The sequence below is a fragment of the Crotalus tigris genome, unplaced genomic scaffold (assembly GCF_016545835.1).
Source record: "Crotalus tigris isolate CLP2741 ecotype Arizona unplaced genomic scaffold, ASM1654583v1 scf7180000021561.349155, whole genome shotgun sequence".
NCBI classification, from domain to species: domain Eukaryota; kingdom Metazoa; phylum Chordata; class Lepidosauria; order Squamata; family Viperidae; genus Crotalus; species Crotalus tigris.
This window is the reverse complement of record NW_024098566.1, coordinates 94,672-111,121: the sequence shown is the minus strand read 5'-3', so window position 1 is coordinate 111,121 and position 16,450 is coordinate 94,672. Positions and strand designations below refer to the sequence as shown.

The 16,450-nt window shown below is 41.1% G+C and overlaps 1 protein-coding gene across 3 annotated transcripts in view; it reads left to right on the top strand.

Annotated features, from left to right (window-relative positions):
* The window catches only part of ANO2 (anoctamin 2), a 100,860-nt gene that overhangs the window by 81,635 nt on the left and 2,775 nt on the right, over positions 1–16,450 (top strand). For all 3 annotated transcript variants that reach the window (XM_039318794.1, XM_039318795.1, XM_039318796.1), the window contains 6 exons: positions 1,610–1,667; positions 3,085–3,185; positions 4,585–4,733; positions 8,789–8,941; positions 9,518–9,570; positions 10,644–10,825. In XM_039318794.1, coding sequence (XP_039174728.1) covers positions 1,610–1,667; positions 3,085–3,185; positions 4,585–4,733; positions 8,789–8,941; positions 9,518–9,570; positions 10,644–10,825 — 696 coding nt within the window. The remainder of the gene's footprint in view (positions 1–1,609; positions 1,668–3,084; positions 3,186–4,584; positions 4,734–8,788; positions 8,942–9,517; positions 9,571–10,643; positions 10,826–16,450) is intronic.

The following is a 16,450-nucleotide window of genomic DNA, read 5'->3' as shown; positions in this document are numbered from 1 at the left end:
TTCTTTCCCAAAGTGTCCGGGGGTGAGAGAGAAGGGAGAAATCACATGCTTGGAGGAACTGGTGCTCAGCCCCAGGAATGTGCTCTTTACTTGGGGGGGGGGTTGGATCCACCCCCCCCCCAGCCCGCCGGGATCAGAGAAATCTTTCTCTTTCCATTTCACCGAATTCTTGGTCTTCCTAAGGACACAAAATGTGGAGCAGAAGCAGGCTGCTTTTGTTTTCCATGCCAGAGGTCTTGGGAGGTCTGGAAATGTCACAAAATGGGCATGTGGCCATCCAGAAACTCTCCTTTTTATTTTTTTATTTTTTGATGGGCAGCACCCGGGAAGGGCTGGCTGGGAAGCGACACCTGGCCCTAAGACCTCCACGGTTTGAGGATGAGGCTTTTTCCTCCCTTGCTGGAGGCGTCATGCCTAAAATCAGGTTTTCCAACCGTTCAACCTTTTCCTTCCTTGGAAAAAACAGGCGAAGCCCTGTCCCTCGTTCTCCTCAAATCACCCAGTAAAGGAGCAACAGGATTTCTGCAGAATCACAGCCAGGAAAAACAGGACTGGGAACTGCAGGTGGCCCTGGGAAGGGATGGACGTACCTGTAAAAAGTATAAAATCTTCCGTCATCATTACAAAACTTTTCCCCAGGGGGTTTCCACCTGCAGATGGCCCTCTTTCCACACGATTTTTTCTTGCTTGCAAAAATGGAGGTTTTGCAGACTGCCTTCCCCAATTGAAATGGCTGCTAGGATGACTAGTCTAGACTAGACTAGACTAGACTAGAATAGACTAGAATAGAATAGAATAGAATAGAATAGAATAGACTAGACTAGACTAGACTAGACTAGACTAGACTAGACTAGAATAGAATAGAATAGAATAGAATAGAATAGAATAGAATAGAATAGAATAGAATGAATGGACTAGACTAGACTAGACTAGACTAGACTAGAATAGAATAGAATAGAATAGAATAGATATAGAATGGAAAGAATGGAATAGACTAGAATAGACTAGAATAGACTAGAATAGAATAGAATAGAATAGAATAAGAACAGAATAGAATAGAATAGAACAAGAACAGAATAGAATAAAATAGAAAAATAGAATAGAATAGAATAGAATTAGAAATAAGGAATAGAATAGAATAGAATAGAATAGAATAGAATAGAATAACAGAGTTGGAAGGGACCTTGGAGGTCATCTAGTCCAACCCCCTGCTCAGGCAGGAAACCCTCTACCATTTCAGACAAATGGCTGTCCAGTCTCTTCTTAAAAACTTCCAGTGTTGGAGCATTCACTGCTTCTGGAGGCAGGTTGTTCCACTGGTTAATTGTCCTCACTGTCAGGAAGTTTCTCCTTAGTTCCAGGTTGCTTCTCTCCTTGATTAGTTTCCACCCGTTGCTTCTTGTCCTGCCTTCAGGCGCTTTGGAGAATAGCTTGACTCCCTTTTCTTTGGGGCAACCCCTGAGATACTGGAACTCTGCTCTCATGTCCCCTCTCGTTCTCCTCTTCCTTAAAACTTGGCCAACTGTTTTTAAAAAGCGTTTTTCTTTTATACACTTATAACTCTATGTTGTGTTTTTCTGTTTTCCCTCGTATATCTGTCTCTCCTCAGGTTCGTGGGCCGCCCTGGCCAGTACGTCTACATGTTTGCCGGTTACCGAATGGAAGAGGTAATTGTCCACACTCACAACCTATTCATTAAGTGGCCGTTGGAAGTTACAACAGGACTGAGAAAAGTGACTTATGACCATTTTTCACACTTACAACCGTTGCAGCACCTCCAGATCACGTGATCAAAATCCAGAGGCTTGGCAACTGACTCGTACTCATGACAGTTGCAGTGTCCCAAGGGGGTCACGTGATCTCCTTTTTTGACTTTCTGACGAGCAAAGTCAATGGGAAAGCCCAGATTCATTTAACAACCAAGTTCCTAATTTAACAACTTGCCAGTTAACACCTGTGGCAAGAAAGATCGTGAAATGGGGCAAAACCCACCTAACAACTGTCTCTTTTAGCAACAGAAATTTAGGACTGTAAGTCAAGCACTACTCTATATAATCTCCTACCCGGAACATTTTCTGTTAAAATCAATCCAAACTCTACTGTGATCACTGAGGTTATGATTTCCAAACTTTGGGCTCAGCGTTATGTTTCCAGCGTAATGTCAGAAACATCAGTGGAATTAAAATTAAATTAAATTAAATTAAAACGCTCCATGAAATTGATTGACAACAGAACCCCCCACCACCACCACCAAAAAAAGGTGGCCTTTTCTACAAACACTGTCTCTGGCTTCTCTAGCTCTACTTCAGCGAGCAAAATGCTATTATGGAAACATTTAAAAACGTCCAGCATAATGGAGGATTTGAATTGTATCTATTCTGTTGTCCACCACAATTAAAGAGCCTTTAATTGTGACCCATGGTGTTATTTTAGGGAAGGTGGAGCATAAGAGGAGTGGGAGCTGCTGTATTTCTCCCCCCACCCAGGCTTTGAGACACATTTCCCCCCTCTTTTATATAAAAATCATTCTACTCTAAATAGAAAGCACTCTAAGAAGAGAACAGTGAGAACAATTAATCAGTGGAGCAGCTTGCCTCCTATTCTATTCTATTCTATTCTATTCTATTCTATTCTGTTCTGTTCTGTTCTATTCTATTCTTCTAGTCTATTCTATTTTCTATATTCTATTCTATATTCTATATTCTATTCTATTCTATTTTCTATATTCTATTCTATTATATATTCTATATTCTATTCTATATTCTATTCTATTCTATTGTATTCTATATTCTATATTCTATTTTATTCTATATTCTATTCTATTCTATTCTATTTTCTATATTCTATTCTATATTCTATTCTATTTTCTATATTCTATTCTATTCTATTCTATTCTATTCTATTCTATTCTATTCTATTCTATTCTATTCCATTCCATTCCATTCCATTTTTTCTGTTCTATTCTATTCTGTTCTGTTCTATTCTATTTTTCTGTCCATAATTCTTGGTTTGGATAGTCCAGACCTGCCGGGAGACTTGTGTGTCTGATTTTCATGCCTTCCTGTGTGTTTCTCTCCTTCACAGTGTGCTCCTGGGGGATGCTTGATGGAACTTTGCATCCAGCTCAGCATCATCATGTTGGGGAAGCAGCTGATTCAGAACAATATCTTTGAAATAGGCGTCCCGTAAGTATTTCAGCTGCTCTCTCTCCCTCTCTCTCCCTCTCTCTCTCTCTCTCTCTCTCTCTCTCTCTCTCTTTCTCTCTCTCTCTCTCTCTCTCTCTTTTCCCCCTGGGCCACAAGACTGGAAACATTTGCATACAGTGTGGCTGGGCCTGGTGGCCTAGTGGCCAGAATGGCCACTAAATAAGTAGTTTGTAAGACAAGGACTACCTATACACACACCTAAACACACACACACACACACACACACACACACACACACACCTCCTCGTGAGCCTTCGGCTGAAATGCTCAAGGGAAGAGTGGTTACAATTATAAGAATGGATCATTTTCTCCAGTTGCTCTCCTCTAAATCACCTGATTTAATTTCTCGGGATGTTTAAAAAAAAACAAACGGCCGCAAGAAAGGAACCAGAGTAAAAGTGTATTTATTGGAAGGCTTTCGAAAGGACATCCGCTTTGGTGGATTTTAAAAGCATTTTTTAAAAAAGCTGGCGCTTTCTAAGTCACAAACGGTAAGCATTAGCCTGTATCTGGGGGTGCCAGATGGCTCTGAGAGAGAGAGAGAGAGAGAGAGAGAGAGAGAGAGAGAGAGAGAGAGAGAGAGAGAGAGAGAGAGAGAGAGAGAGAGAGAAATGCAGAAAGAGAAACGGAGAGAGAGAAACAGAATGAGACAGAGAGAAAGAAACACACAGAGAGAAAAACAAAGAGAGAAACAGAGAGAGAGAGAGAAAAGAAAGAGAGAGAGGGGGAAAGTGAGAAACAGAAAGAAAAATGCAGAAAGAGAGAAACAGAATGAGACAGAGAGAAAGAAACAGAGAGAAAGTGAGAAACAGAAAGAAAAATGCAGAAAGAGAGAAACAGAAAGAGAAACAGAATGAGACAGAGAGAAAGAAACAGAGAAAGAGAGAAACAGAGAGGGAAAAACAGAGAATGAGAGAAACACACCACAGAGAGAGGGAGAGAAACAGAGAGAGGAAGAGAGAAAAACAAAGAGACACAGAGAGAGAGAGAAACAGAATGAGACAGAGAGAAACACAGAGAGAGAAATAAAGAGAGAAAGAGAAAAAAGAAAGAGAGAGGGAGAGAAAAAGAGAAACAGAAAGAGAGAAACAGAAAGAGAGAAACAGAGAAACAGAATGAGACAGAGAGAAAGAGAGAAACAGAGAGAGAAAAACAGAGAATGAGAGAGAGAAAAACACACAGAGAAACAGAGAGAGAGGAAGAGAGAAAAAGAGAGAGAGAGAGAGAGAGAGAGAGAGAGAGAGAGAGAGAGAGAGAGAGAGAGAGAGAGAGAGAAACATACAGAGAGAGAGCAAAGCTTTGTCGTGCCCCGAGCCCCTTAAAAATAGAATGACTTCCCCTGCAACTGAATTAATGGCCTGCTGTTGTACATTTGCAGGAAATTAAAGAAACTCTTCCGTAAACTGAAAGAGGAGAGGCCGCAGAAGAAGGAAAGCCATTCAGATCCGACTAAGCAGCCTCAGCAGTGGGAGCTGGACTACGTCTTGGAACCCTTCACAGGCCTGACCCCGGAATACATGGAAATGAGTAAGGCTGCAGGCACCACCAACCCCTCTTACCTTTCCCTCAAAACCTGCTGGCACAAGATTTAAAGACCTGGCCCACTTCATCTTGCCATAACTCTCCGGTGTCAGGTTGACCCAAAGGCATCCTTTTATTTGCCATGAACTGTTAGAAAGGGGCTAGAGAGAAATTCCCTGAGGACTGGCTCTGGGATGACTCCCAAAGCTGGGAAGACCCAGGTGCCCGAACCAGATTGGATCCTGCGAAAGGGATTCTGCTTGACACGCACTTTCTGGAGCATGGAAGCTGCAAGCTGGCATAGGCAAAAGGCTCTGTAGCCTTGATTCTGTCAGAGAACTTGCTTAGATCAAGCTTCAAGACTCTGTTGAAGAGGGAGGCTTGGATCTGTGGTTCTTGTTACAGGAGGTGGCCTTCACATTTGGCCATTCTTTTTAGAGCAGTGTTTCTCAACTTTCACAACGTTAAGGTGTGTGGATTTACAACTCCCAGAATTTCCCAACCAGGAATTGAACAGAACAGAATGGAATAGAATAGAATAGAATAGAATAGAATAGAATAGAATAGAATAGAATAGAATAGAATAGAATAGGAATAATGAAGACTAGAATAATGAAGACTAGACTAGATTAGACTAGATTAGATTAGACCAGATTAGACTAGACTAGACTAGACTAGAAAATAGAATAGAATAGAATAGAATAGAATAGAATAGAATAGAATAGAATAGAATAGGAATAATGAAGACTAGAATAATGAAGACTAGACTAGATTAGACTAGATTAGATTAGACTAGAATAGAATAGAAAATATGGAATAGAATAAAATAGAATGGAATGGAATGGAATGGAATGGAATAGAATAGAATAGAATAGAATAGAATAGAATAGAAAATATGGAATAGAGAATAGAATAGAATAGAAAATAGAATAGAATAGAATGGAATGGAATAGAATAGAATAGAATAGAATAGAATAGAATAGAATAGAATAGAATAGAATAGAATAGAATAGAATAGAAAATATGGAATAGAGAATAGAATAGAATAGATAGAATAGAATAGAATAGAATAGAATAGAATAGAATAGAATAGAATAGAATAGAATAGAATAGAACTGGAAGGGACCTTGGAGGTCTTCTAGTCCACCCCCTGCTCAAGCAGGAGATCCTCTACCATTTCAGGAGGAGGGACTGTGGGGTCCTTAGTGCTCTCTGAGCTTGGTCCTTGCAGACGTTTCATTACCCAACTAGGTAACATCATCAGTGCTAGCAGATAATGGGATTTGCCCTCTCAGTGTCTGAAATGGGTATAGGGTCTCCTGCCTGAGCAGGAGGTTGGACTAGGTGACCTCCAAGGTTCCTTCCAACTTGATGATGATGATGATGATGATGATGATGATGATGATGATGATGTTAGTGGGAGTTTACTTGGTGTTTCTTTGATTAGGATGCTGTTTACTGTTTGATTGTTTGTCTGAGTTGGCAGTTCCTTGATCGGGGTTTTGTTTACTGCTCAATTATTGCTCTAGTATTAATCTTGGTGTTCAACTCGGCTTATCTTGGTACTGACTGCTAGTGAGGAAAGTGTTTGGGGTTTTTTTGTTTTGCTTTCTGGATGATCTTCTTTTGTTTTTTTGGATTATCTCTTTTGAATGGCCCGTAGGCGTTGCTTTATCCTCACGTGCCTCTTGATGGCTGAATTGTCTGAGTGTCAGGCTGCGGAAAGTGCGAATATTTTGAAAATAAAAACCCACCATATTCCTGAGGTACTTTTCAGAAGAAAATTACCCCGGAGGGATTTTTTTTTTTAATGTTACGTTTCAGCCGCGGATGGTAATAATATAAATACAACGTCAATATAAGAATAAAAACATAAAAACCAATCCAACGCAATGAATTCTTTCTCTCTTGGAGACAGTAAGGTGGTTCTTGTTATAAACATCGGGCGAGGGCAGAATTAAATGTGGTATCTCTAAATCCAACGGGATTAATTCTGAAGCTGTGGAAATGTCTTCCGAGAAAGCAGGAGAGTCATCAAAACTTGCTCGCCCTCAGACATCAACAAACAAAACAGCCTTAAAGAGAGAAGCACATTCCTGTGTAATCTTCATGACATTCTTGGATTTGAGTGTTTTCTTTCGGGGAGAGCACGTGGAGACATGTTGTGTACATTAATTGCCACACAAAAAAAGAAAAAAAAAATTGCACGGGAAATCACTGCTGCTGCTACCGTAGGATTTAAAAGGTTTCTCCAAAATATAGTAGACTGCTTTCTCCAGAAATGAGAAGCAATAAAACAGGGCTGTGATGAAATTAAAGGCCTTGGAGCTGGTAAACATTGTGTTGAAGTTGTCACATCTGGGCTCTAGGGCAGAAGGAGAATAAGGCAAAAAAAAAAAAAAATAGGATTCCTCCATAGCTGGTAAAGCAATCAGCAACTGTTTATTAACAATGACCTGATCCAAAACTCCTTAAATTTATTCTGTATTATATTGTACAATAATAACAGCAATAGCAACAATAACAATAATCATAATAATAGAAAACTTTGCAAAATACATCAGGAAACTGCAGCTTCCTGCAATAACTCCAGCAATGTTAGAAAAAAATTGCACTACTCAGAACATCTTACATTTTAAGTAGATACCTGATTGACACTTAGGATGCTGGTAGCAACCCGTGTCAACCATCAGCGCCAGCCAACTTGAATGTTCAGTTGACTGAGGTTCATGTCTAATCATGAACACCCAGAATGGAGTTCCAGCACCTTTTTTGGATGGAACCTTGTAGGGTAGGCAAGGCGGGTTGTATGAAGTGTGTGAGTTCCAGCACCTTTTTTTTTTTTTAGAAAAAAAGCACTGTGTCCAATGAATAAAAGATAATAATAATAATAATAATAATAATAATAATAATAATAATAATAATAATAGGCATTGACAAATTTGCTATTAGTCAATTACAAAAGGCGGCCTTACTAGGAACTGCTTCCATCTTGCGAAGATATCTGTAATACCATCAAACATCCACATCTGCCTATCCCAGGTCCTGGGTAAGGACTCGATAGGTAGACAAAATGCCAAATCCAGTCTGAACATCTGGCTGACTGTGCGATGATCCATAATAACAATAATAATAAGTAATAGCAATAGCACTTGGACATATACAGCTTCATAGTGCTTTACAGCCCTTTCTAAGCAGTTTATGGAATCAAACTGGGTCCTCATTTTATTGACCTCGGAAAGATGGAGTAATTTTAATCTTCATTATCTTTGCCGTTAAAATGATTTTATTATTACGTGGTTAGTCGCTTTATATCAAAAACGTATGTGCATCAGACGTGGAAAAATAGACAGAAATTGACAAATAGGAACAGGAATATAGGAATAGGAATATTCTTTGTTGACCAAGTGTGATTAGACACACAAGGAATTTGTCTCTGGTACATAAGCTCTCTGTGTACATACAGTACAAACAACGAAGTGGTAAGCTATAGATCATAAATTATAAGATACAAGCCGCAAGTGGTAAATCATTAGATACCAATAGGCGAAGGAATCTTTATATATATATATATATATATATATATATATATATATATATATATATATATATATATATATATATATATATATTATTTATATTCAGAATAAGGTATATTCTGCAGTCCTAAGTATCCGTTGAAGTAGAGGAAATATCTTGGAAATAACTTACAGTCTACTTTGCCCAAAGTGGACACTGGCACCAGAATGACCGCTTGGCTCAAAGTCTTATCAGTCTCCTGTCCAAAACCCACATGAGGCTTGAATCCAACACATGGCTACATCTGTATTATATGATAACCCAGACCTTGTATGGTCCTACCTTGGTCCTGAGGAATTCTGGGAGCTGAAGTTCACAGGTCTTAAAGTTGCCAAGGCTGGGCACCTCTGCTTTGTTTCCAGATCTGAGTTGGTGAAGACACCTTCTCAAGTCTTTACCTGCCACCAGAAATGTTTATATCTACTGTGGTCATTTATCCCTCCGCTCATATTCCTCTCCTCTTCTTCTTTCTTGTCTTCTAGTCATCCAATTCGGCTTCGTGACTCTCTTTGTGGCCTCCTTTCCTCTGGCTCCAGTGTTTGCCTTGTTGAACAACGTCATTGAAGTTCGGCTTGATGCCAAAAAGTTTGTGGCTGAACTAAGAAGACCCGATACTGTGAGAGCAAAGGATATAGGTATTAGTTGTTGTTGTTGTTGCTGTTGTTTTTAATAAAGATTAAGAAAAATCATGTTAGGGCAAATATGACATAGACAGTCCTCATTTTACGATGTCTCACTGAAGAACCGTTCTAAGTTACACCAGATCTCAAAAAAGGTGCTTAAGATGCAGATTTGATGTTTTGGCAACTGCCCCACACTTTCCCAGTGGTCATGTGACTGCATTTTGGGCACTTGGCAACTAGTCCTCATTGATATCCATTTGCAGCATCCTGTGGTCACATAACCCTGATTTACAGCATTTCTGTCACAAAAAGGAAGTTTACTTCCAGCTTCCACCCAAAAAACAAATAAACAAGCCGTCACAAACAATGATCAAGGCATTCATTTAACAGCTGCAAGGCGTGCTTAACATCCACCGCAAAGAAGGGCATAAAATTGTTGTGTGACGATCTATTTAATGACCATCCCAACTTATGATCGTAATTGTAGGTTTGATGATGGTTATAAGTCAAGGACTATCTGCATTCAGAATTTGCTTCACAAGGACCCATCCCCAGATCTCAACATTTAAGTTTTGTGCTTCCTTGCAGGAATTTGGTTCAATATTCTGAGTGGCATTGGAAAATTTTCAGTCATAATTAATGTAAGTATTGGCGTCGATCTTACTATGGCGCTATAAGAAACTTGACACAGTCAGTCAGATGTAACTTTTATGTTCATTTTTCTTCCAAAGCTGTGTGCCAGCCTCAAATCTTTATTGATAGTTCAGCACATAATTTTTAAAAAGCTTTTCATCATAAATCTAATCTGGGAAGATGGAGCCAAATTCTTAGGAAATCTTCACTCTCTTCTCCCCTCTAACCTATGAAATATACCATTGGTGGTTTTATTCACAAATATAGTCGTCCATCTTTTCCTTTTTGATAGGCCGATGGACAGCACATTGGTGATCTGCCAGTATAGAAACTGCTGCAGTTCTGACATATATTCTCATCACAGTCAGAGGCATCACAAGGGGAGGTGGGAATAGAATAGAATAGAATAGAATAGAATAGAATAGAATAGAATAGAATAGAATAGAATAGAATAGAATAGAAAATATGGAATGGAATGGAATGGAACGGAACGGAACAGAACAGAATAGATGGAATGGAATGGAATAGAATATGGAATGAAATAAAATAGAATAGAATGGAAGGAATAGAATGGAATGGAATGGAATGGAACAGAACAAAACAGAACAGAACAGAATAGATGGAATGGAATGGAATAGAATATGGAATGAAATAAAGTAGAATAGAATAGAATAGAATAGAATAGAATAGAATAGAATAGAATAGAATAGAATAGAATAGAATAGAATGGAATGGAATGGAATGGAATGGAATGGAATGGAATGGAATGGAATGGAATGGAATGGAATGGAATGGAACGGAACGGAACGGAACAGAACAGAACAGAATAGATGGAATGGAATGGAATATGGAATGAAATAAAATAGAATAGAATGGAATGGAATGGAACCTCCATCACTGGAGGTTTTTAAGAAGAGACTGGACAACTGTTTGTCCAGAAGGATATAGGGTCTCCTGCTCGAGTAGGGGGTCGGACTAGAAGACCTCCAAGGTCCCTTCCAAGTCTGTTATTCTGTTATTCAGAGGAGGCCTGTCCGTGTCCTGTTCCCTTGGCCGATTCATGACTTTGTTTCTCTTCCAGGCCTTTGTTATTTCAGTCACTTCGGATTTCATCCCACGCCTGGTCTACCAATACGCGTACAGTCACAACGGGTCAATGCACGGCTTCATCAATCACACCCTGTCATACTTCAACGTCAGCGACTTTAAGGCTGGAACCCAACCAGAAAACTCGCCCTTTGAAGAGGAGGTTTCCTTCTGCAGGTAAAGCTAGCTGCCTTTCCTTTTCTGTGACGACCATCAAACCTCTGGCTGAGGTCGATCCGGCTGCAGATGTGCAGAAGAAGGTCTCCTTGTGCGGCCGTTTTGCAGGAGGCTGTTTTAGGGGCCAAAGTGTTTTGCCAACTTGTTTTGTTACAGGTAAGTCCTTGACCTACGGCCAGAATTGAGCCCAAAATCTCTGTTGCTAAGCGAGACGCTTGGGAGGGGAGTTGTTAAGTGGATCACTGCAGTGGTTAAGTTAGGAACAGGGTGGTCTGCTTGTCAGAAAGTCGCAAAAGGTGATCACAGGACCCCGGGACACTGGGACCGTTGTAAATACGAACCAGTTGCTGAGTGTTCGACATTTGATCACGTGACCCTGGGGATGCTGCAACGGTCGTAAGGGTGAAAAAAGGGGTCGTAAGTCACTTTTGTTCAGCGTTGTTGTAATTCCGAATGGTCACTAAATGAGGACTAGCTGTACTCCAAAGCAAGCTTCACCAGACTGGAAAAAGAAGAGCTACATAATGAAATTATGGAAGGCGATTGAAGAATCTCTTTGTGTCTTTGTCCCAAAGGTGCTTTTTCAGGAGGCACCTAATAATAATAATAATAATAATACTTCAGAATTCAAACAGACAAGCACCTGCAGCATAACACCCCAGACTTAACAATTGTCGATAAGAAAGACAAAAAAGTCTGGATAGTGGACGTGGCAGTGCCTGGAGATAGCAGAATAGAAGAGAAAGAACTGGAGAAGATAACAAAATACAAAGACCTACAAATAGAAATAGAAAGGCTGTGGCAAAAGCAAGCAAGGGTAGTACCAATAGTCATAGGCTCCTTGGGTGCAATCCCAAAACAACTGGAGCACCACTTGAACACCATTGGCATTGACAAATTCGCTATTAGTCAATTGCAAAAGGCGGCCTTATTAGGAACTGCTTCCATCCTGCGACGATACCTGTAATACCATCAAACATCCACATCTGCCTATCCCAGGTCCTGGGTAAGGACTCGATAGGTAGACAAAATGCCAAATCCAGTCTGAACATCTGGCTGACTGTGCAATGATCCATAATAATAATAATAATAATAATAAAGTTGGAAGGTCATCTAGTCCAACCCCCTGCTCAGGCAGGAAACCAGGTAACTGGACTTTCTTGTTTTTCTTTGAAGATGTTTCGCTCTTCATCCAAGAAGCTTCTTCGGCTCTGACTGGATGGTGGGGCGTGGAAGGATTTATACTCCTTGCAGACAGCTGGTCACTTGCTTCCTTTTCAGAGAGCCGTTGAGGCCACTTGGAGGCTTATCTGTGTCCTCAGGATCACTCAGTGGTGCAAATGGGGGCGGAGCCTTCTCCAAGTGGCCTCAACAACTCTCTAAAAAGACTGCAAATGACCAGCTATCTGCAAGGAGTATAAATCCTTCCACTCCCCACCATCCAGTCAGAACTGAAGAAGCTTCTTGGATGAGAAGCAAAAAAGTCTTCAAAGAAAAACAAGAAAGTCCAGCTGAAAAAAGCACTTATGGGACACCCTGGCTGATGGAGAATCTCCATAGACACTTTGGGTTTTTCATTAATTTTTTTGGCAGGCCAACACTGTGGGACTAGTTTTTGTTTTCCCCCTTCTGAGGCTTCTTACCTGGAACTTCCTCACGTGCCTTTTTAAACAGATGTTACAGATACCTGATTCAAAGGTCCACCTTGCACCTCACTACGCCCATCCTCCAGTGCCTCAAAGCCACGTGTGTCTTTGTGATTCTGGAGGCAGCCATGCTCCCGTGTGCAGACACGCTGTCAGCACATGATATAGTGAACACCTGGCCAGTTCATGCACAAGAGCTGGGGTGGAATTGTTTGATTTTTAAAGAACCAGAACATGTTAGGACAAATCTCTTTTAGCCCAAAGGGGGGGAAAAAAACTCTTCAACTCTTTGCTTTAAACCAAACAATGCAATTTAATTCAGAATAAATGACAAAAAAAACCAGCCTAAAGAATACATAATGGAGTTGTCGGCCCCTGGCCTGCATCTTGACAAGAATTGCTTGCAGCCTGCTATTCATCTGCTGTTGGGTTTCCAACAAAAATAATTGTGTTTTTTTCTTTAATCAAAATGTATGCGCGTCAGACATGGAAAAATGGACAGAAATTGACAAAGTAGGAGTTGGAACAGGAATATAGGAATAGGAATATTCTTCGTTGGCCAAGTGTGATTGGATACACAAGGAATTTATCTCCGGTGCATAAGCTCTCAGTGTACATACAAACAACGAAGTGGTAAACTATAGATCATAAGAGACAACATAAGATACAAACCACAACGCAGTCAATTTAGCCACCTCTGCTAACTCCATTCATCCATAGTGGGAATCAAAGTATCCTTCCAGTTTTTGTGTGCATATTCTTCCTGCTGTCAGCATATATAACATCAAAGTTGGGGGTCTTTTTTCCAAGTTCTTTATCCATGAAGCCTAAATGAAAAATCTCTGTTTTCATCTTTATATTCACTGTAAGAATCTTCGGTTATATTAACGTGTAAATCCTACTGAAGAATATTTCTTTGCTTCGTCACATGTCCACCAAAAATGGTAGAGAGTTCCTTCTTTGCATTGACATTTCCAGCCTCCATCTGAGACACGTCTTCATCACTCGGTGTGTAATGAATGAAAAATCATTGCATATTTGTTTGTTTGTGATGGACGTTCTCACCTGCTTGGGCCCTGCCCACGTTTCGCTCCAGCTCCATCCTCCATCTCCTTCAAATAGGATCTTTTTTTAAAATGATGAATAGAATAGAATTGGAAGGGACCTTGGAGGTCTTCTAGTCCAGCCCCCTGCTCAAGCAGGAGACCCTATACTAATTCAGACAAATGGCTGTCCAGTCTTTTCTTAAAAACCTCCAGTGTTGGAGCATTCACCGCTTCTGGAGGCAGGTTGTTCCACTGGTTAATTGTTCTAATTGCCAGGAAATTTCTCCTTATATTCTAGGTTGCTTCTGTCCTTGATTAGTTTCCACCCGTTGCTTCTTGTCCTGCCTTCAGGTGCTTTGGAGAATAGCTTGACTCCCTCTTCTTTGTGGAAGCCCCTCAGATACTGGAACGTTGCTATCAGGTCACTCCTGGTCCTCCTCTTCATTAAACTAGACATACCCAATTCCAGCCACCGTTCTTCATATGTGTTAGCCTCCAGTCCCCTAAATCATCCTTGTTACTCTTCTCTGCACTCTTTCTAGAGTCTCAAGATCTTTTCTACATCGTGGTGACCAAAATTGACCAAGCATGGCTTTACCAAGGCATTGTAAAGTGGTGTTAACACTTCACGTGACCTTAATTCTATCCCTCTGTTATTGCATCCTAGATGTTGATCACCCTCCTCTTTTTTCACCTATTAACATAAGACTACTTTGATATAAACAGAGAGTTATACTGCCCAGGTGATTTTGGAACTGTGTTGCTTTCTGGAACTGCCAGTTTTATGCCACTGGATTTTTTTCAAGGCCTTCTAAAGTTGTTAAAGCAGGGGTGTCAAACTCAATTTCATTAAGGGCCGCATCAGCATTGCGGTTGCCCTCGGGGGCGGGGCAGGGGGGGCTGAGTGGGTGGGCATGGATGGAGTGGGTGTGGCCTACTGGGTGGGTGTGGCCAGCTCTACATCATTCGCGTCAAGGGTGCCTGTGGGGGCCTGGGCAGGAGTGGGACAGATCTGAGGGTCTTTGGCAGAAGGGGGTGGGACCAGGGCAGAGCCCATCAAGCCGGGTATGTGAACTAGGCGAGGGCCATTTGCTGGCCACTTCCAGGTGATGGTCCATTTCTTCATTCCTCACAAAGGGTGACACCTCCCCAGCATGCACCCAGGGCGCGGGGCCGACGCAACAGGGACCGGTCCCTCACTGTTTCTAGATGGCCTTGTGGAGCTAAGACTGAACGTGTTTCAGCATAGATGGCCACCACAGAATTGTATATTGGCTCCAACCTGGCCTGGGCCAGGGCCAAACCAGTGGGGGCCATTCCCTCACTGTTTACAGGATGGCTTCGCGGGCCACATGAAACCACTTCGCAGGCCGCATCCAGCCCGCGGGCCTTGTGTTTGACATGTCTGGTCTAAACGGTGACTTTCTATCAAGGGCTAAAATCTTCAAAGGCTGCCATCCAAGGACACAAGGCCAACTTTTTTACATCTGCAGCCTCCCTGGGAGACCACCTGATGAATTGCTGTTCCAGTGGAAGGAACACATCTGTCTCCTGGTGGATAACAGCCATGGTCCAATGGAACATGATGACGTTATCTAGGAATGTCACCATGCTCTCAACTTTCCTAGTCTTTATCATGGGTGTTTTTTCAACCATTATGGAAAGGTTCCTTCTAAACTTCTCTTTGTGTAGAACTGAACTATTTGTCATCAGGGACATTTTGACCTCCCTCCATCTCCAGTGAGTTTTTTTTTTTTTAATGCTGTCACAAAGTCTTGTCAGGGAAATTTTATTATACTAAGCAGATGGCATTGCATAATGTTCTTAGTGCTGCTGGTCTACATTTACCACCATTGTGTGCCTGTTTAGGTCATGTTTTCCAGTTTCTTCCTTGTCGGTGCAATAAAAGACTCGCTCTCTTTCTTTGGGCTCCATCGGCACCACCTGTTAAGTGTGGAACACTCTTTTTTTTCTGACACCCACATACTTGATGTTCTGCAAAAGCCGTAACAATATACACTCTGTCCTTTTTCCACTATTGTCTTTATGCAACGAACAGGAAAACTATTTCAAGCATTCCCTGTTCTATTCTCCATGGGTAGAATCCAAAACTTGTGTTTTTGGGGCAGCCACATCAGTTAGGAAAGGTGAACCTTTTTTAAAAAATAAATAAATTGCATTTCACCATCCAGATGTGTCTCTTGGCAAACATTGTCTTTTCGTGTGGGGCATAATCTGTTAATGTTTACCCTTTTTTTTCTATCTTCTTGAATATATTGAAGGTCTTTCTGTGGTCTGAAAGTTCGGAGAACGGCGCCATTTTTTTTAAACCACGCAAAGCTTCTCCATTAGTCCCCAAATCTTTTTTGGGTTATTCAAAAAGCCAAGACTAGGTCTTCCAGGTTCTCCATGGCTTGCAACCATATAGGATAGGATAGGATGGATGGGATGGGATGGGATGGGATGGGATAGGATGGGATGGGATGGGTTGGGATGGGATGGGATGGGATAGGATAGGATAGGATAGGATAGGATAGAACGGAATACAGAATAGACTAGACTAGTCTAGACTAGACTAGACTAGACTAGAATAGACTAGAATAGAATAGAACAGAACAGAACAGAACAGAACAGAATAGAATAGAATTAACAAATTTCTCACTTCGCAACATAAATGGCTCAGTTGTGGCCGTAAGGGGAGGACTGCCTGTTCATTGAAGATCGCTGTTTTCGTTTTCATCGATTCTCCAGCCAGCGTGAACAAAAGCATTGACGCCCAAAGATGGGAAGCACTGAGAATATATCTTATCTATACCCACTCTGACATTTTCTTTTGCAAATGTTTCTTCGGCTTTTATGCAGAACGCCATGCTCTTTTCGAGCCTAGTCGCTCACAGATTATTGGAGGTTTTTAATTCTTATGATGTAACTAG